Source organism: Lissotriton vulgaris, chromosome 7, assembly GCF_964263255.1.
Source record: "Lissotriton vulgaris chromosome 7, aLisVul1.2, whole genome shotgun sequence".
Lineage (NCBI taxonomy): Eukaryota > Metazoa > Chordata > Amphibia > Caudata > Salamandridae > Lissotriton > Lissotriton vulgaris.
In genome coordinates this window covers 94,684,165-94,706,758 of record NC_141695.1, presented here as the reverse complement: position 1 = coordinate 94,706,758, position 22,594 = coordinate 94,684,165, and the positions used below count along the sequence as shown (strand labels likewise).

Sequence of the window (22,594 nt, the reverse complement as noted above, 5' to 3'; positions counted from 1 at the left end):
TGTATGGACGTCATTTTTGCACCAGGCCTTTGGTTTAGAGTCAGCCTTCCTCTTTACCTACTCAATAGGCATTGCTATTAAAGGTGATGCCAAGCCTTGTACAAGTTGATTCAGAAGGGACAATTGTTTTGATGCTTCTCTGTAAAACTATGCTCAGAGGCAGTCATAGAGAATGTAGATCAACATTGGCTGGTGTAAGAGGTATGTGTGTTTGTTCATGCATATACTTGTGTGTGCATGTGTGTGTGTGTGTGTGCATGTGTGTTTTAAGTCTCTAGGATGGATTAATAATGCATTGGTGGTGACTAAGAGAAAGCTAGCTGGTTGTGAAGCTGAGTTTACCTTAAATGTACCTCCTGTTCCTGGGAAGTGAAATAATAATATTCAATATTCTTGAGGGATATTTCTGATATTATTTGTTTATTCAGCAACAAAAATCCATTCAGTAATATATTTCTGTGAAAATATTGACTTACTCCAAATGCCAAATCCCACCACAGCCAGGACTAGCAGGACACTGGGTAAGACATTAATCCACAGAGCAGGTCCCTGGAATCGGGGACTTTGTGCATCAGCTGGAAAATACAATGAGGAAATATTCCATTAGTCATCCTAATAATTCACAATTCAGCGCAATTTAAATCATTACAAATAATTACGAGTAAAACTTCATATCTGGAGAACACCAGCTACAGTCAGAGATCTAGGGTCACTCATCAATTTGCCACACTTGTATTACCTTTATACTCCCAGCTGGTCGCAAAGGCTATATTGTCACATGTCTCTTAAAATAAGTCAATGGATCTTGTATTACTGAGATGTAAAAAAATATTTATTTATTTATTTTTTTATTTTCACATTTGTAAAGCGCACTGTTACCAACCGGTGTCCTGGCGCTGACTGACCACTCCCTGCACTTAGCCAGAAAGTTTTACTGTTTAAAAAGCCATGTTTTCAGGGTCCTCCTGAAAAACAGTAAATCTGAGGACAGTCTGAGGCCCACTGGCAAAGCGTTCCAGGGCTTTGTTGCTCCCAGGCAGAAACTCTAGGAACCACAATCAGCCCCTGATCGGCTGACCTGAGGGCTCTTGCTGGTTTGTACCATTGGAAGAGCTGGGTCATACAGTGGGGGCCTATTCCTTTGAGCGCCTTAAAGACTACGCAAAGAGCTTTAAAGGTAATTCTTTTGCGCACCGGTAGTCAATGTAGTTTCACCAGATCCTGGGCGAGCGGGGAAAATTTGGGTGTACCCATAATCAGGCGGGCTGCTGCATTTTGCAGGGTTTGCAGTTTGTTATGCAGCCCATGTTGAGCATTAAGCAACAGGCTGTTACAGTAATCCAACCGAGACATTATTATTCCCGTCACCAGTGTCTTCCTGTGCTCATCCGGGAGAAGGGGGCAACACTTTGCGTACTGTTTTCAGGACATAGTGAGTTGCTGAGGACAAGGCGTTTACTTGAGGCCTGAAGGACAGTGTCTCGTCCATCAGGATCCCCAGGTTTTTCACCTTAGCAAATGGGGAGGGGTGGAACCCATTTCCTCTCGCCACCATCTTGGAGACCAACAATTTTCTCTGGCCCCAAAGAGTAGAACTTCGGTCTTTGAAGAGTTCAGCTTAGGGCTGTTCCCTGCCATCCAGCTACTGACCGCTCTCATGCAGTGCTTAAACCTGTTGGCCGTGCCTTCCACTCCCCCGGTAGCAGCGACACCATGATCTGCGTGTCATCTGCATAAGATGTTAAATTAAAACCGAAGGATCTGATGACAGGGGCCAACGTGGAGACATAAACGTTAAAAAGGGTTGGACTCAGGGCTGAGCCCTGAGGAACCCCACAGGGGAGCACAAACGGGTCAGATTCGAAATCTCCCAGAGCCACCTCCTGATTCCTGTTGGAGAGCAAAGCCTGCAGAATCTTAATGGCTTCCCCCTGAACCCCACAGGCCCTCAACTGATCCACCAATAGTACGTGGTGGACCGTGTCAAAGGCCGCGGACAAATCCAGCAGGATCAGGGCGGCTCTGCCTCCTGCATCCATCACTGATCTGATATCTTCTGCCGACTTGATTAAGGCAGATTCTGTGCTGTGCCCAGCCCAAAATCCATGCTGTGAGGGATCAAGATGTTGCCCCACACCCAAGAAAGTGCTCAGCTGAGTGTTCAATATGCCCTCTATGATCTTGGCCGGCAGCGGAAATCTGGCGATGGGCCGATAGTTGTTCAAATCGGCCACATCCAAGTTAGGTTTTTTTAAGAGGGGCATGATGGATGCCTGTTTCCAGCGGGAGGGAAACTCCCCCTTTTCCAACATGTTATTGAATAGTGGGGTGAGCACAGAGGCTATTGGAGAAGCAGCATATTTTGCTATCGTGGCTGGGCAGTGGTCATGGGGAGAGCCCGATTTTAGCTTCTGGAGTCGACGCCTAACCTCCTCCTCGCAGATCGGGACAAAGTTAGTGAGCCTGTTTTCTTGCCCATTGAGCTCTATGTTCCCTAAGTTGGTTTCCTGGGGGATGATCTTTACTTGATCATCCAGGGAGTAGAAAATCATCTCCACCTTGTTCTGAAAGAATTTGGCCAAATTCTTACATAGATCCCGACTGGGGAGTACCTCCACCGGTTTGGGAGCTGCCAACAAGGACACTGTATGGAAGAGTTCTTTAGGGGAATTGCTTGCATCCTTGATGCGCTTGGTAAAACAGGCACGTTTTGCCTTTCCTCTCTTTATAAGCTACCAACTCCAATTTTTTTATCATCCTCAAAATAATTTTTCCGACAATTTCTTTCCAGTTTCTTACAAAGGACTGTATGATCCCTGATCTCCTCTGAAAACCACGGGGCCGATGGTCTTGAGCGGGTGGAGTGGTAAGTTTTTGGGGGTACCAATCGTACACATGCATTACCTACCCAATTAGTGTATGCAGTTGCTGCCTCCGCTATGTCTCCTGGAAGGGACACCATCGAGGTTCTTAACAGGTCATTGAGGGTCGTGCCTTCTATGTTTTTCCATTTCCTAATTGTCCTAGCTGGGTTCCTCACCTTATTAAGTCTAAGGGGGTGCGGGGGCAGGGTGATGTTAAAATACACTGCGGCATGATCTGACCAGGGAACCGGGCATATAGCCGATACCACTAGATTGGGATGGTTTGAAAAAACACTGTCTAGGGTATGCCCCGCTTTGTGTGTAGATCCAGTCACCAATTGCCTCAACTCGACCCCTTCCAGCCATTCCAGAAGTTCTCGCGTATCTGTGTCAGATGTGCTGTCCAAATGAAAGTTAAAATCTCCTAAAACTGTAAAAGTCTTGGCTGCTTCTTCTAGCAGATTGCCTAGTGCAGCTAAATATGGGGCCTTGGCCCCTGTGGGTCTGTGAAGTAGGCATCCTCGGAGGGTTTGGTGATCCAACAGGTTGAAATTAAAAGCCAATGCTTCTCCAAGATCTATAGCAGCTGGCTGAAAATTCCCTCTCACTGAGTTGTGATAGATGATGGCCAGTCCGCCACCTCTTTTTCCCACTCTGTTCTGAACCGAACATCTATAATCAGGGGGGGTGGCTTTAACAATGTCTGGGCCTGAACCTGCATCAGTACAAGATTCAGTTATGAACGCTATTTTAGCTTTTGTCTCAAGTATTAGGTCCGCGAGTTCAATACTATGCTTAACCAATGATCTAGCGTTTAACAGCAGACATTTTATCACAGCCTGTTCTTCCTTCTCCTTCCCTCTATCTGTATTAATGAAGAGCTTGGAGGCCTGCCAGGAAAATTTAGGAAGGACCTTATTACAACTCAGGCATTGTTGTGGTGCAGACTGCAGGTCACGGCTCATATCCAAACATGAACAGCCTGGCCATCTGTCTTCACCCCTAGAGCCCAAAGGGTCCCACGATCATAAGTGTAACGGCTTACTTTGTACGGGTCCTCTCGACCAGGATTTCTGGCGCTAGGCGCGGGACCGGCGCAGACGGGCTTGCCTTTGGCGCGCACGCTGTGCGCGTCCGATATATTCTTATCAACTTCTTTCGTAAAACTCAGATTCCTTGTTCAGTGTCATGTTGTTCCAGGAGGTCCATATGATAATCCATCTTCTGCAAGATATGTGTTTTGTTCATTCCATTGATCTAGTGCACGTTTTTTCCTAGAACCCATAAAAAATGAATTATCAATGAGGTGTGTCACCCTTGCGCCATGCTACCACTAAGTCAGATTTGCTTGTCCCAGTGTGGCTTGATAAATCTAGAGTAACACAACACAGCGCAAATCCCAGCATTATGTTACTCTGGCCCGGGGAAGCATTCCAGGGGTGGAGTGTGGATGTTCCCACACATCCACCCACTGATTTCACCACATTCCGAGATTTACTACCACTGGTGGACCTGGGAATGGGGCAAACTGCTCTGCCTACCCAGGGAAGGTGCAATGAGAAGAAATATCTTTCTTTCTCTTCATTTTGCCTCTTTTTCTGGATGATACATTCTGCAGCAGACATAAAAAGAGGAAAATGCCTCTGAGGATTCTTTTCGTGCAGAAAGGTGTCCCTTCCTGCACAAAAACAATTCTGTCTGCAACGCAGGCACCCACGCACCATTGTGCAAGGGCACCTGTGTAGGCACTAGCCTGCCAAAAGGGTGCCAGCTCAGAGGGAAAGGCAGGAATGCGCTATATTGCCTTAAATATTTGGCATTCCAACCCTTGCCCTGCACTCAGCGCAGCACAGCAAGGTGACTTTCTGCACTGCGTGGTTTTTATAAATAGGCCCCTCAGTCCTGAGTTTGCTTGTCAATCTGACTCAGGTACAAGTAGGTTTTCAGTCAAATCGTCTCACTCCTTGTTCAAATTTCCAAACTGACCTGGTGATTTTTTTTTATTGGAGAATTTCCCTAAATAACACTGGAAACATTTGTGGTAAAACTCCAAAGGGCATATTATCAAGGGGGGCGGTAGGCAATCGAAAACGGCCGCTAAGCAGCAATAATTCTTTCGCCCTATTAGCAAGCTGTCGCTAACTGATGTTAGCGACAACTTTTAGGCGATAGCGAGCGGCATGGGGCCCGCTTTGAATGTCAGCGATGTTTATCACTAATGACATGCAAAGTGGGCGTACCCAACCAGTTAGTGACTGAAAGCAGTCGCTAACGTCGCTAACGCCTATTAGCAAGGCAGACGCAGCGTTGGAAATATTCAAGCTAAGCGCGAATATCTCCAAACACTAACACCTGCCAAGACCAGTTCTTATCTTCTAATCAAGGGTGGGGGAGATGGAATGTTGATCCATTCACTTTCCAAGTTAGCATATAATAATCAAAGGGGAATGGATCACTTGTCCTGCTCAACCTTAGGTATGCAGGAAGGAATGAGGATGTCCCAGTGAAAAAAGACCCTCATGCACGTGATGGGTATGGTGGTATCTGAAGCGGTATATCTTGGTTCTCCGCTTATGGATCACGTGTGTGCATAATCATTAGGTCTATTTTAGGTTATGCAGCCTCCACCAGGAGGTTCTTACCCAAGGTTGACGCAGTAGTGAGCCAGTGATAAGGGTTCTGTTAAAAAGACACAAAAGCCAGGATTTCCGATTCTTTAATATACCTGGTTTTGGGTCTGGTAAACTCTATAATAGTGCATCTTATGGACAGAGTTATGAGTATTAGATGCACTCAGAGTGATAAAAATGGGGGGTTGTGGGTGTTATTTCTAAAAAAAGGTCGACATGTTTCTGCCTCAATGTGCCTGGGTTTAGGACTTACGGGCATTCATCAGGACCATTAGTGAAGAAACGTGAAAAAATATAACTAAGGTGCTCAAAGGTGAAAGAAAAAGGTTTTTTGACCTGTTTCTCTGGATTGGAGGTCTTAAGGTACCTGTAATGAGTAAACACATGGTTTGCGGCAAACATACAGGGAAGGGGGTCAGGAGGGACACACACACCAAGCAGAATACTGGTGCATATATCTATCCATTGATAGATTCATAAACAACTACAAAATGGCAATATTTTAAAACCGGTTAACAATCATGGCAATGTCAACTCTCTCTCCTTCTCTCCAAACTCATGCAACGGATATTTAGCGTGCTAATCGACAGTGAGTTATCTTATTCAGTGTCGACTTAAAACGCTGATCCTGTCTATGGCTGTAATTAACAGGTGATTAAGGTGAGCCATACGGAGGTGCTGGTGTTCAGCGGTCGCGGTGGTGGCTCAAACTGAGTGAGTGATTACAAGTGCTCAGGAAATTTTACCTCGCGCATTTGGTTAACGCGCTCCTGTCGGATCGTAGAGCTCTTGGAAGGGGCTATGGGGTAGAGATATGGGATGGTTAGGATGGGCGTTTTTAAATACTTGCAGTTTTTGGAGGAGCGTACTTTCGTCACGCTACCTGTTGTGCCCGATCCTTGGCTTGCTTCGTGAGTGCGCTGCTCTGCTCTTACTGATCCGGAAACAGTTTGTGGTGTTTCCGGGTCGTTTTTAACAGGCGGAGATTCCGCTGTTGGCAACTCTCTATGGGTCAGTTCCAGTTGTCATGGAGACCAAGAGGAACGCTCTTCGTGTTGTGCTGTGCTCTGTATGTAATACAGGGGTTTGCCTATCGTTGTGCTTAGTTTGCGATGCATGATTGAAAAAGGATTGCTTATTTTCTAGCCAGAGTGAACCAGGGTATATTGTCATTCAGCCCTTTACTGTCAGTTTTGAGCCGGTGTACCCACCTTTGTTCTTTTTCAAAAAGAATTTTTTCGGCATTATGGTCTTTGTTTGGCAAGGTTTCAAGGATGACCCATTGTAGATCTAGTACAGTATGACCATTCTCTAGATAGTGGGTGGCCATCTTAGTCGTGCTCTTTTTGCATTTCACATTGCTCCTATGTTCGCAGAGTCTTTGTTTAGCTCTCTTGCACGTCATTCCGATGTATTTGAGGTTGCACGGACATGTGATCATGTAAACCACATGTGTGGTGTTACAGTTAGTGTGATTATTCAGAGTCCACTTGAAGTTTGGTAGGAGTTGTAGTTCTTTTGTTGGTTTCGTGAGACTACATACGGAACAGGAGCCACACGGGTAATGTCCCTGTACTTGTGGGTTTCCCCACAGATTGGTAAGCTCTCTCGATGTTTTTGGAGGCGGTCTCGTGTGGACTAGGATTTCTTTTAGATTTCTGCTTCTTTTGTTTGCAAATCTTGGTTTTTGCCAGGTGAGGTTGCCTGATGTCAATATGCGCCAGTTTTTATTAACAATTTTTTTAATGTTATTGGCCATGGGACTGTATGTGGTCACACATGTAAGGACCTCTTCGGGTGGAGTCTTTGGTGTGCATTCGAGGAGTGCGTCTCTGTTCTGATTCCTAGCTCGTTTTTTGCATTTGGCAATGACCTTTTTCGGGTAGTCTCGGGCCTCTAGTTTCTTGCATAGGTCTTCGGCTTGTGATTTATATTCCTTAGTGTCGCTGCAGTTTCGCCGTAACCTGAGGAACTGGCTGTATGGTAAGTTCTCTCGTAGAGGTCAGGGGTGGAAACTGTTAAAAGACAGGAGACTGTTTTTTTGCTGTGGTTTTGAAAAAGGTACGTGTTTGGAGAGTGTTAGCTTCAGCGTAGATTGTTACATCCAAGAAGTCGATGCTCTTGTTGTCTGCACAGTAAGTGAATTTGAGGCAGTCGTCTTTTTGGTTGAGCCAGGTGTGGAATTCTGATAGCTTCTCCTGGTCTCCCTTCCAGATGACAAAGATGTCATCAATGTATCGTTTCCAGAACAAGATACATTGATGATAGGGGTTGTTGGTTTCATTCAGGATGTATGTGTCCTCAAAAGTGCTCACGTACAGACCGGCCACGCTCGGGGCAAAAGTACTGCCTATCGAGGTACCGTGGCATTGTAGGTATAGCTTGTCTTTGTACTGAAAAAAGTTCTCCATGAGTGCCATGCGGCAGCACTCCAGAACAAAGTGTCTGGGTGTCTTGTAGGACCATGTGGAGTTGAACAAAATGCTTTCGAGAGTCTCCATAGTTTTCTCCTGTGGTAGACTTGTGTATAGGCTTTCGACATCGAATCCTACCAAGAGCATGGTGTTAGGTGAGTATTCGATGTTATGAAGTTGGTTCAGGAGGTCCCTTTTATCCTTAAGGTATGTAGGAGTTTTTTGGACAAGGGTCTCAGGTATTGATCGGCGAATTGGGAAAGGAGTTCGAGGATGGACCCGATTCCTGACACAATTGGTCGTCCGGGTGGTGGGATACGCCCTTTGTGTGTTTTCGGTAATGAATAGAAGCAAGGGGTTCATGGTGTGTTGGTCCTGAGGTAGTCCCCTCCTTTTTGGATATTCAGTTATTGGTCTCTCCTTCTTCTATCATCATTGCGATCGTCCTTTGAAGTCTTGGCGTGGGGTCTTGTGCTAGGATTTTGTAGAATTTGTCATCAGCCAGTAGATCCATACATTGTCGATCATATCCTGCAGTTGTTAGGAGAACCACTCCTCCGACTTTATCGGCCGGTTTTATAACTATGTCACTGTCACTTTTTAATGCATTCAGTGCTAGTTGTTCAGATCTAGTGATGTTCTGGAATGGTTTCCGAGTGTCACGAGCTAGTTCATCATCAAATACATCGGAATGACGTGCAGGAGAGCTAAACAAAGACTCTGCGAACATAGGAGCAATGTGAAATGCAAAAAGAGCACGACTAAGATGGCCACCCACTATCTAGAGAAGGGTCATACTGTACTAGATCTACAATGGGTCATCCTTGAAACCTTGCCAAACAAAGACCATAATGCCGAAAAAATTCTTTTTGAAAAAGAACAAAGGTGGGTACACCGGCTCAAAACTGACAGTGAAGGGCTGAATGACAATATACCCTGGCTCACTCTGGCTAGAAAATAAGCAATCCTTAATCAATCACGCATCCCAAACTAAGCACAACGATAGGCAAACCCCTGTATTACATACAGAGCACAGCAAAACACGAAGAGCGTTCCTCTTGGTCTCCATGACAACTGGAACTGACCAATAGAGAGTTGCCAACAGCGGAATCTCCGCCTGTTAAAAACGACCCGAAAACACCACAAACTGTTTCCGGATCAGTAAGAGCAGAGCAGCGCAATTCAATTCAATTCAATTCAAATGATTTATATAGCACGCTACATACCCAGAGGGTCTCAAGGTGCTTGGAGAAGGGTGGGGTATTACTTGAGCGCACTCACGAAGCAAGCCAAGGATCGGGCACAACAGGTAGCGTGACGAAAGTACGCTCCTCCAAAAACCGCAAGTATTTAAAAACGCCCATCCTAACCATCCCATATCTCTACCCCATAGTCCCTTCCAAGAGCTCTACGATCCGACAGGAGCGCGTTAACCAAATGCGCAAGGTAAAATTTCCTGAGCACTTGTAATCACTCACTCAGTTTGAGCCACCACCGCGACCGCTGAACACCAGCACCTCCGTATGGCTCACCTTAATCACCTGTTAATTACAGCCATAGACAGGATCAGCGTTTTAAGTCGACACTGAATAAGTTAACTCACTGTCGATTGGCACGCTAAATATCGGTTGCATGAGTTTGGAGAGATGGAGAGAGAGTTGACATTGCCATGATTGTTAACCGGTTTTTAAAGTATTGCCATTTTGTAGTTGTTTATGAATCTATCAATGGATAGATATATGCAGCAGTATTCTGCTTGGTGTGTGTGTCCCTCCTGACCCCCCTCCCTGTATGTTTGCCACAAACCATGTGTTTACTCATTACAGGTACCTTAAGACCTCCAATCCAGAGAAACAGGTCAAAAAACCTTTTTCTTTCACCTTTGAGCACCTTAGTTATATTTTTTCATGTTTCTTCACTAATGGTCCTGATGAATGCCCGTAAGTCCTAAACCCAGGCACATTGAGGCAGAAACATGTCGACCTTTTTTTAGAAATAACACCCACAACCCCCCATTTTTATCACTCTGAGTGCATCTAATACTCGTAACTCTGTCCATAAGATGCACTATCATAGAGTTTACCAGACCCAAAACCAGGTATAATAAAGAATCGGAATTCCTGGCTTTTGTGTCTTTTTAACAGAACCCTTATCACTGGCTCACTACTGCGTCAACCTTGGGTAAGAACCTCCTGGTGGAGGCTGCATAACCTAAAATAGACCTAATGATTATGCACACGCGTGATCCATAAGCGGAGAACCAAGATATACCGCTTCAGATACCACCATACCCATCACGTGCATGAGGGTCTTTTTTCTCTGGGACATCCTCATTCCTTCCTGCATACCTAAGGTTGAGCTGGACAAGTGATCCATTCCCCTTTGATTAGTATATACTAACTTGGAAAGTGAATGGATCAACATTCCATCTCCCCCACCCTTGATTAGAAGATTATCAGCAGCGCACAGCTGTGGGAGTCTCGACAAAGGTTGGATTAGACAAATCCCTCGACCTGCCAAAAACCAAAAATGGCGGAAAATCTAGGATTAAGCTACTCCATAGAAGAAATCGACGAAATACTTGCCAGACCGGCACCTTTTGTGAACAGTGACCTCACTCAAACTCTCTCCAACTCTACAGAATGGGACGAACTAACCGAAATAAAAAAAGAACAAGTCAGAACAGCCGTGCACGGCATCATCATGACAGAATATCTAAGAGTAAATACGGCACCTAGAGGGCTCTGGGTTACAACCGCACCGAGAATCTTTCTCAAAGATCTGGCTTTCAGGAAAGACTGGTCCGCCATATCATGGAAATGTACCAGGGACTACTTAGTCCTCATTATAAAAACAGCCACCAGATTGACAGATGAACTAACAATAAAAATCCAGATTTTAGAAACCAAATTAAACAACACTGTCAATATCACGTTATACAAGACGAAACTAGATGAAATAAACAAAGAGATGAGTGAATCTCATGAATACTTGGTACAGACAAAACTGCAGAAACTTGCGAAAGAACTGAAGAAATTCTTGATGGAAAAGGTACATCCTTACAGCAGTAAAGACTACAAGACTTATGATAATGCCTCTAATTATGGATCCGACAGTGGTGCTTCCAGCACCGGTTCGGACCAAGGAGCTGATAACTTCAATAACCCCAGGAACCGCCAACAGAATAAAAGAGGTAACCGACGAGGACGTAACCTATGGCGCCCACCCTTCTCCAAATGGGCAATCAAGGGATGCCGTTTCAACCTTTCAATCCCCATTTTCAAGGGTGGATGAACTCTTACTTCCAAGGCCCACAAATGATGAATCACCAGTTACAACACCAAGGAGGACAACATTTCCAACAAAGGATTCCTTTTTTAGGGAATGGCCGGACAACAGAGAGAACACGGAGAAGAGGAGTCACCTGGTCCGATCAAACGAGACAGGTACAAACAAGGAGTGTGACAAAAGCCAAAACCGGAACAACCACGACTCCCTTATCGTGAACCTGACAGAGAGAATCCTTACCAAAGATGAAGTGTACTGAACAAAGGCTTAGGATATGTGCCCACACCCAAACTGGATGTATTCAAGACCAAATGTGAAATGGCAGAGTTCTGCCGCAAACTGAAATTGAAAGCTTTCTTCCAAGGAGATAAACCTCCACAAAGAGATGGAGATACTTCACTAAAGAAGAAGTCATCCTTCTGCCCACTGAACTCCCAGGTCCCAATGGAGATCCTAACATTCGAACAGGCGATCTTCAAAGGCATTGATGAACTAGCTTGTGACACTCGGAAACCATTCCAGAACATCACTAGATCTGAACAACTAGCACTGAATGCATTAAAAAGTGACAGTGACATAGTTATAAAACCGGCCGATAAAGGCGGAGGAGTGGTTCTCCTAACAACTGCAGGATATGATCGACAATGTATGGATCTATTGGCTGATGACAAATTCTACAAAATCCTAGCACAGGACCCCATGCCAAGACTTCAAAGGACGATCGCAATGATGATAGAAGAAGAAGAGACCAATAACTGGATATCCAAAAAGGAGGGGGACTACCTCAGGACCAACACACCACGAACCCCTTACTTCTATTCATTACCGAAAACACACAAAGGGCGTATCCCACCACCCGGACGACCAATTGTGTCAGGAATCGGGTTTATCCTCGAACCCCTTTCCCAATTCGCTGATCAATACCTGAGACCCCTTGTCCAAAAAACTCCTACATACCTTAAGGATACAAGGGACCTCCTGAACCAACTTCATAACATCGAATACTCACCTAACACCATGCTCTTTGTAGGATTCGATGTCGAAAGCCTATACACGAGTCTACCACAGGAGAAAACTATGGAGACTCTCGAAAGCATTTTGTTCAACTCCACATGGTCCTACAAGACACCCAGACACTTTGTTCTGGAGTGCTGCCACATGAGTGAACTGACTACTTTATTGTTAGAGCCACTCACTTCCATTTGGAACGCCTCTTTACAACTAGGCCAATTCCCCTCTGCCTGGAAGGAAGCACTGCTGGTGCCTATCCTAAAGAAATCTGATGCTGACCCCACGCAATTCAGTAATTATCGGCCCATTTCTCTCCTTCTGAAACCCGCGAAGGTCTTGGAGAAGGCCGTCCAATTACAACTGGCAGAATACCTAGAGACCAACTCTCTTCTACATGACTCCCAGTCCGGCTTCCGTACGGGATTCAGTACGGAGACCGCACTGCTAGAGGTATCGGAGACTGTGCGAGAATGTGTGGATAAGGGCGAGGAGGCCATGTTGGTCCTCCTCGACCTATCCGCCGCATTCGATACGGTGTCCCACAAAATTCTTCTAGACCGACTGGAGCAGATTGGACTGAGCGGCACTGCTCTGGCTTGGATCAGTTCCTTTCTCCAAGGACGATTACAGAGGGTTCTGCTCAGACCGTTTAAATCAGGATGCAAACCTCTTGTACGTGGAGTCCCACAAGGCTCAGCGTTGAGTCCTCTGTTTTTCAATGTCTACCTAGCCCCGTTGGCCAAGGTAGTAGAGGCATGCGGAGTCAGAGTGATCTCTTATGCTGATGATACACAGCTGATATTTTCTTTTAGAGATCACTCTGACTCCAGCCTCTCTAGTTTCCGCCATTGTCTTGGCGAAATCTGCTCTTGGATGTCCTCGAACCACCTGCGACTTAATACCGACAAGACGGAGGTCTTGTTCTTTAATCAAAAAATGACCATTCCACCTTCATTATGGTGGCCAACGGTACTCAACCCCCCCCCCCCCCCCACCCCGGTTCACTCTGCCCGCAATTTGGGGTTCATATTTAATGATACACTCTCCTGCAGCCCTCAAATCAACAAGGTTACTGCGGCCTGCTTTGGTAAATTAAAAATGATGAGAAAGATCTTTCTATTTTTGCCAATGGAGGCACGCAGAACAGTAACTCAGGCCTTAATTACCTCCCACCTGGATTATGCCAACAGTCTATATGCTGGGGCCCCTCTATATCAAATTGAACGCTTGCAAGTAGTTCAAAATGCTGCAGCAAGACTGATTGGCAATATCCCATACAGACACCCTATATCAGCGTTTCGCAAAGAACTCCATTGGCTCCCTATAGCCAACCGTATTAAATTCAAAACGCTTACACTTGCTTTTCGAGCTTTGAACGGAACCGGCCAAGATTATTTAAAAAAGAGATTGAGATTGTCCCACTCTGTCAGAGACCTTCGCTCTAACAACCTTCGTCTCATGCTTGTGCCAAGATTCCGTCGCACAAGAACTGGTGGCAGAGCCTTTGCTGTTCTTGCTGCCAAACATTGGAACTGCTTACCGATCGACCTCAGATTTGCCCCATCCGAATCTCTGTTCCGCAGACGCCTGAAAACGTGGTTATTTTCATCTATCTAGATTGCGCCTTCACCTCCTGCTGACAGTTCTAGCGCCGGGACACCCCCATTGGGGGTAGCCGCGCGATTTACAAAATTCGTAAATAAATAAATGGCACTCATGGAGAACTTTTTTCAGTACAAAGACAAGCTATACCTACAATGCCACGGTACCTTGATGGGCAGTACTTTTGCCCCGAGCGTGGCCGGTCTGTACGTGAGCACTTTTGAGGACACATACATCCTGAATGAAACCAACAACCCCTATCATCAATGTATCTTGTTCTGGAAACGATACATTGATGACATCTTTGTCATCTGGAAGGGAGACCAGGAGAAGCTATCAGAATTCCACACCTGGCTCAACCAAAAAGACGACTGCCTCAAATTCACTTACTGTGCAGACAACAAGAGCATCGACTTCTTGGATGTAACAATCTACGCTGAAGCTAACACTCTCCAAACAAGTACCTTTTTCAAAACCACAGCAAAAAAACAGTCTCCTGTCTTTTAACAGTTTCCACCCCCGACCTCTACGAGAGAACTTACCATACAGCCAGTTCCTTAGGTTACGGCGAAACTGCAGCGACACTAAGGAATATAAATCACAAGCCGAAGACCTATGCAAGAAACTAGAGGCCCGAGACTACCCGAAAAAGGTCATTGCCAAATGCAAAAAACAAGCTAGGAATCAGAACAGAGACGCACTCCTCGAATGCACACCAAAGACTCCACCCGAAGAGGTCCTTACATGTGTGACCAAATACAGTCCCATGACCAATAACATTAAAAAAATTGTTAATAAAAACTGGCGCATATTGACATCAGGCAACCTCACCTGGCAAAAACCAAGATTTGCAAACAAAAGAAGCAGAAATCTAAAAGACATCCTAGCCCACACGAGACCGCCTCCAAAAACATCGAGAGAGCTTACCAATCTGTGGGGAAATCCACAAGTACAGGGACATTACCCGTGTGGCTCCTGTTCCGTATGTAGTCTCACGAAACCGACAAAAGAACTACAACTCCTACCAAACTTCAAGTGGACTCTGAATAATCACACTAACTGTAACATCACACATGTGGTTTACATGATCACATGTCCGTGTAACCTCAAATACATCGGAATGACGTGCAGGAGAGCTAAACAAAGACTCTGCAAACATAGGAGAAATGTGAAATGCAAAAAGAGCACAACTAAGATGGCCACCCACTATCTAGGGAAGGGTCATACTGTACTAGATCTACAATGGGTCATCCTTCAAACCTTGCCAAACAAAGACCATAATGGCGAAAAAATTATTTTTGAAAAAGAAGAAAGGTGGGTACACCGGCTCAAAACTGACAGTAAAGGGCTGAATGACAATATACCCTGGTTCACTCTGGCTAGAAAATAAGCAATCCTTTTTCAATCATGCATCGCAAACTAAGCACAACGATAGGCAAACTCCTGTATTACATACAGAGCACAGCACAACACGAAGAGCGTTCCTCTTGGTCTCCATGACAACCGGAACTGACCCATAGAGAGTTGCCAACAGCGGAATCTCCGCCTGTTAAAAACGACCCGGAAACACCACAAACTGTTTCCGGATCAGTAAGAGCAGAGCAGCGCACTCACGAAGCAAGCCAAGTATCGGGCACAACAGGTAGCGTGACGAAAGTACGCTCCTCCAAAAACCGCAACTATTTAAAAACGCCCATCCTAACCATCCCATATCTCTACCCCATAGCCCCTTCCAAGAGCTCTACGATCCGACAGGAGCGCGTTAACCAAATGCGCAAGGTAAAATTTCCTGAGCACTTGTAATCACTCACTCAGTTTTAGCCACCACCGCGACCGCTGAACACCAGCACTTCCGTAGGGCTCACCTTAATCACCTGTTAATTACAGCCATTGACAGGATCAGCTTTTTAAGTCGACACTGAATAAGATAACTCACTGTCGATTAGCACGCTAAATATCCGTTGCATGAGTTTGGAGAGAAGGAGAGAGAGTTCACATTGCCATGATTGTTAACCGGTTTTTAAAGTATTGCCATTTTGTAGTTGTTTATGAATCTATCAATGGATAGATATATGCAGCAGTATTCTGCTTGGTGTGTGTGTCCCTCCTGACCCCCTTCCCTGTATGTTTGCCGCAAACCATGTGTTTACTCATTACAGGTACCTTAAGACCTCCAATCCAGAGAAACAGGTCAAAAAACCTTTTTCTTTCACCTTTGAGCACCTTAGTTATATTTTTTCACGTTTCTTCACTAATGGTCCTGATGAATGCCCGTAAGTCCTAAACCCAGGCACATTGAGGCAGAAACATGTCGACCTTTTTTTAGAAATAACACCCACAACCCCCCATTTTTATCACTCTGAGTGCATCTAATACTCGTAACTCTGTCCATAAGATGCACTATCATAGAGTGTTTCAGACCCAAAACCAGGTATAATAAAGAATTGGAATTCCTGGCTTTTGTGTCTTTTTAACAGAACCCTTATCACTGGCTCACTACTGCGTCAACCTTGGGTAAGAACCTCCTGGTGGAGGCTGCATAACCTAAAATAGACCTAATGATTATGCACACACGTGATCCATAAGCGGAGAACCAAGATATACCGCTTCAGATACCACCATACTGTGGTAAATTTAAATTACCTATACTTAATTTATGCGGTAAAGTTCAATAAGTATAACTCAGTCAAAAATAAGAGACAGAATCCGTGGTATTTGAGGTTTTAAAAGGGGTTTTATTCCTTAAAAAGGAATTGGTTCGAACCAGGCAATCGGGTTCCATCACCACAAAGGTTCAGGAAGGGATAGACAATACTTTATTGACAGGTTATCATATATATAGTCAATGCATTACAGTAAAGACATATGCAGGAGGCGTAACAGCTGGGAGAAACGAGATAAGGACATATGTACGTAACAGAAGGCGTGCATGAAGGCGTACACGGAGGTGTGTGCTAGACAACGTCACATGAAACGTATCACAAGTGGGTGGATCCATAAGAGAATCCTGCAGTGTCAGCAGAAATATGTGGCAGAGATGCGCGCGCAGCAGCATGACATGTGATTGACGTGGAACTGGAGGGTGAAGGGGACTTGACATTTATCCCTACATGAGGAGACAGAAGTCTGGGGTGTCAGAACAACCTAATCCCAAATCATATCTAATATCTTGTGTTTGAGGAACTGTATTATCTAGAAGGAAAGGTCTCTCGGGCAGATGCTATTCTATACTGACTGCTAGTGTGTGCATATGCGCCTACGTGTCTACATGAGATGTGAGGGGCCATGGGCCTACCATGGTAACGGAAGCTATGAATTACTTGCATGGAGACAGTGAGGCCGGGCCCTTTGCTCTGCAGCTGGGAAGGATGTTTTCCTAAACTGCTAGACAGGAATGTATTTTCGAGGAGCGGAGCAGATAACTTGAAGGTTGAATACAGTCTTGGCAGGCAATGCAGGCCGAGCCAGGCACAGCTCGCCGCGCAGGGAGTAAGTCAAGGGTCAGGAAGCAGCAGACTGCGACTTTCAGAGACAGAAGGCAGGAAAAGGCTTGATGGCAGAATTCAGGGCCTAACTCGCCAGAGCTAGAAACGTGAAAGTGCACCATATAAAGACGTTGGCAAGGCACACTTAGGAACGGAATATCTGACCCATGCATGGTGGATCTGAAAGAGGACATGTTAACGTTGGACGCAAATGTATTTGCGTCTTCATAGCTGGAAGTGGAGGGAACATACATGTACTTAAAGCACGTACATGGAGCCGGTGGGGTCTACGATAGGGGACACAACTGACCATAAAATTCATATTACCTCATTCCCTCCTTGTCCCCTACGGACCCTTCATGATATATCAATCCTCATTAATCTATCAATCTGCTCATGTAACATCATTTGCTCTTCTTTCTTCTTACGGCGTTTTGAATGAGGACTTGAATGAGGAATACATGATGTGGCGCACAAGCCGCAAATCGCTGGCCCACATTGCAGACATAGGCAACAACTGAATACTGTGAGAAGGCCAATACCTAGGAAGGATAGGATTTTCCATCCCCAGGCTGACAACGTGGTCCAGAACCAACCGGACCAAGTCCAGGTGCCTGGATTCTGGTGTATCAGACTTGCAATCTTGTGAAGACGAGTGATGGCTCTATATACTGATGGCGCGTTTTCTGGAATGAAAACACAGCAGCTCGACCCGATGACTCTACAGGCTCCGCCCCTATCGGCCAGGATGACGTCAAGGACGAAACGATTTTGAAGAACAACAATCCGCATAGCAGACTGCTCCTCTGTTAAGTTACCTAGGGCGGAAGTAGTTTCATTCACTACTGCTTTGAGGGTTCTGGTTAATTTACGTATCAGTTTACTATTAAAGACAGCACCTAAGTAGGGAAAGAAACCTTTATTGAAGTCTGTATATTGTTCCCATGCCGTTTCAGTGTAGTCGACAATCGGGAGATCTCTCTGTGGTCTATTGTGTACTAGATGGGTGTTCCTATGATAATCAGGAGGGGCTAGGAAAACAGGTGGCAGAAGGAATGCAATGTAACAGGTGCCATCCCAATCTAGAGGTAAGCGTATATATGCGGTATGACCACAAACGAAGTAGGAATGACGTGAAGCTTTAAATGTAGATTTGCCCTTATGACTGAATTCGATCACAGTAGTACATTTACTATGACCCAAGTGTACTGAACCATTCTTTCTGACACATAATTCACCTTTGACTGGTAGTACGGACATAGCAGGCAAGATTGGTTCGGATTCGGATTCAACATTCAGAATCATGAGGTTAAGTGTAAAGTTACCTAATCCATATACTTCATTTTCTAGATCAGTTCCTGTTCTTTTTGGTAGACCCTCCTTGTCAGGGAAACATACTTTATGCAGAACTGTGTTCAGATTTCCCCATACCCAGTTGCCCTGGTAAACTACGGAATTGGAATCTAGAGAGTTCATTAAACTAAACCATGCGCCACAGGAACCATTGTGTGTAAACGGGTACGGGAAGAGGGGCAGAACTCCCTTGTATTTCTGATAGGGAGGGAGTCGGCCACATATCCAACAATTGGTAGCATTGCTGGTCTGATGGGAATGATGTAACATACTAATGAATGTGTTGTTGCGCAGCGCAAGTCGGTAAGACAATTCATGCAGGGGCAGTTCACTGAAAGAGTGCTCGGCAGTGACATTGAAGGGAGAATGTGCACGCTTGAAAATAGGGTAGTAGATATGCAACAGTATACTTGCAGCAATAATCAGAAGACTTAGAAAAAACATAATCAATAGTGTCACGATGCAATGGCTGCGAAGAGATTTACAATATTCATGTTTCTTGAGCTGTTTCTGTCTATCTCTCTCTCGATTGGGGTCTAGGGGATACATGTCAGAAACTCGTCTAACCGATTCACCTAGGGGAGGACTTAAACAATTAAACTGTCTGACTTGCTAGACCTCAATTTAAGTCTGTATTCCTGGGAAGAAGTTTTCTCGACCAGGGGGAGTTTTGAGTCAGTCTGTGGAGGAGGGCCGGGCTGAGAGTTCAAATCTGGAGGCAGTCCATGAAACTTTTTGATATGACTCGAGTGGAGCCAGCCCTTGCGGCCCTCCACCTTCACGGCTGTCCTTGTTGTTAGAAGTACTAATCTTGGTGCTTGCCAACGGGGCTCCAGTGGACTTCTTCGGTCGAAATTCCTTATGAAGATGTATTCTCCCGGAACCACTTCATGGGGCTTCACCTCGGTATTGTCGGGAAAGGCTGCAGCTACCTGTGAACGACAAGATTGTAGTGCAGACATCAAGGAGGCAAGGTAATCGGTCAGCATAATACAGTCAACATCGGTAATCTTTCGAGGCAGAGGCGTCCCCCACATATTCGGTGGCCTACCAAAGACCACCTCGTACGGGGATAGCCCTGTTCTGGAGTGTGCGACCATTCTTATGTAAAAGAGTGCGACTGGCAAAGCTACTATCCAGTCGACTCCTTTCTCTCTACAGATCTTGGCAAGGCGAATTTTCAGAGTCTGATTATGACGCTCCACGAGGCCTGCTGCCTCGGGATGCCGGACACAGTGGAACTTCCATTGGTAGCCGAGCAGGAGAGATACCTGCTTCATTAACTCGGACGAGAATGGCTGACCGTTATCGGAGTATATGATGCGGCGCAAACCATATCTGGGGAAAAATTCACGAACCAGCTGCTTGGCAGTGGTCGGAGCAGTGTAATCTGGGACTGGATATGCTTCTGTCCAACGGGAGAGTGCACATACAACTACGAGGACATATTTGAATCCTCGACATCGTTCCATCTGGATATAATCCATCTGGAGGACTTCAAAAGGGTGATCGGGAGGATGAAATCCACCTTGCTCTACGGGAATGCTTTTACCTGGGTTGAACTGACAACAAATCATGCAAGTACGCACTTTCTGTTTGGCTGCTGCTCGTAAATGTTTATTGAACCAGATGTTTTGAATACTAACATGGCTTTTTCTCCTAGATGTGCAGGACTATGTACTGTGTTAATGATTACTTGGACCATAGAGTCAGGGAGAAACCATGTAGATTTTCCCTTCGTCATCCATCCTTGATCTGTCTGGATCCCTCCTAGTTCAGTCCATTTCTTGATTTCGTCTGGTGTAGCATGTGTCTGTATGTCAATTACATCTAGGGCGGGATCCCTAACTGTCATGCAATGTGTCGGTGTCTGGACTATTGTCTTTGTCAAGTCAGTTGCGTGAGTCTGAGTCTGAGCTGTATGCTTGGCTGTTCGGTCTGCCAGGTCGTTACCCTGGGAAATGATATCTGTGACTTTTGTATGTGCCTTGCACTTCATGATGGATATTGCTGTAGGCAGATGTATTGCATCTAACAGAGTTTGAATGAGGGGACCGTGTTGAATTTTGGCCCCGTGAGAAGTCAAATAACCTCTCTCTCGCCACAGGACACCGAAGTCGTGTACGACTCCGAATGCATAACGTGAATCTGTGTATATGTTAACTCTCTTGTTTTTAGCTTGAATACAGGCTTGAGTCAGAGCGATGAGCTCTGCTGCTTGAGCTGACAGGGTGTCAATACAATTTGTTTCTATGACTTCAGTTTCTGTCGTGACTGCATAAGCGGCCACTAATTCTCCTGTACTTGTTCTCATGCATGAACCATCCACATAAAGTGTCAGGTCTGGATCTGGTAATGGAGTGTCTGTCAAGTCTTGTCTAGGTTTCGTCGTAATAGTAATGACTTCAATACAATCATGTGCCAATGGATCTGTCTCACTTAATGGCAAAAGTGTAGCAGGGTTTAATGTGTTGCAACGTCTGATTTCTATGTTTGGCTGAAACAATGTCAATTCATAACCTGTCAGTCGTGCTATAGTCAAGTGATGGGTCTGTGTTCGGTTTCAAAGAACTTCCACGGAGTGTGGGACTTGCACTGTCAACTGGTGTCCTAACACTATGGAATCACTTTGTCTGATTGCTAGAGCTGTTGCTGCTACTGATTTCAAGCACGCAGGCAGAGCCTGGGCTACTGGATCCAATGTACTAGAAAAATAAGCACACGGTTTGTGTGAACCTGCTTGTTCTTGGGTCAGCACTGACAATGCAGTACCTTCGCGTTCTGTGACAAAAAGTGTAAAAGGCTTGCTGTAACATGGTGTCGCTAAAACTGGTGCTTGACATAAGGCTTTCTTTAAGTCGTCAAAAGCTTGTGTATGTTCCTGGGTCCAAGGGAGGGCAGTCGATGTCGCTGCCTCCTGGGTTGTCAACTGTATGAGTGGCTTTGCTAGAAATGCGTACTGAGGGATCCATTGTCTACAGTAAGAAGTGAGGCCTATAAAGGCTCGTACCTCCTTTTGTGTCTTGGGCTGTGACATGTTTACAATTAACTGAATGCGGTCAGGTGTTAGCTGTCTCCCCCCTTTGGACAGCAAGTGCCCAAGGTAAATAACTTGCTGAACACAGAATTGCAGCTTCGAAGGGGACACCCTGTGTCCCTTGTCAGCCAGGAAATGTAAAACCGTCAGTGACGCTTGCTCACATTCAGGTTCGTTGCGGGCGGTGATCAATAGATCATCGACGTAATGTAACAGGGCAGTGTTATCAGGCATGTGTATGCTGTCTAGTTGTCTTTTCAGTGCTTGGCTATAGATGCTGGGGCTTTCTGTGAATCCTTGAGGTGCGCGTGCAAATTTGAAGCTTCGTCCATTTAAACAGAATCCGAAAAGGTATTGGCTTTCCAGGTCAATAGGGACACTAAAGAAGGCGTTCTTCAGGTCAATTACAGTAAAGAACGTTGCTTCGGAATCAATGGCTGTCAATAGAGACGAGATATCTGGAACCACGGGGTATTGTGGTACAATGCATTTATTTAATTCGCGCAAATCGATAACTAATCGATAAACAGGAGGTGCATTTGGATCAGTACGTTTAAGAACTGGAATGATGGGGGAATTACATACATTGGAGTCGGTTTCTACAACCACTCCTTGTGCAATGAGCTCGTCAATGATTTTCAGTAAAGCCGCTACAGCATCTGGAGGTAACTTGTATTGTCGAATTCGAGGTAAGACTACTCCTGGTCTGAGTGTGACTCGATATGGTGTAATGTGCATACAACCTACATCAGTGGGGCCTTGTGCCCATAAATGTGCAGGAACATTCTGTAATCTGGGATCAATATCTCTCAACACATAGTGACCTTTAAAGTCGCGTAAAAACAGTCTTACTCCTTCCGGAGAGCAGCAAATAACAGCTCCTAGAGCTTTCAATGTCTTTATACCTAAC

The 22,594-nt window shown here is 45.3% G+C and overlaps 1 protein-coding gene across 1 annotated transcript in view; it reads right to left on the bottom strand.

Annotated features, from left to right (window-relative positions):
• LOC147700898 (killer cell lectin-like receptor subfamily B member 1B allele A) overlaps positions 1-22,594 on the bottom strand; it is a 157,347-nt gene that overhangs the window by 119,473 nt on the left and 15,280 nt on the right. The window contains exon 2 of the mRNA XM_086929266.1: positions 477-575. Coding sequence (XP_086785392.1) covers positions 477-575 — 99 coding nt within the window. The remainder of the gene's footprint in view (positions 1-476; positions 576-22,594) is intronic.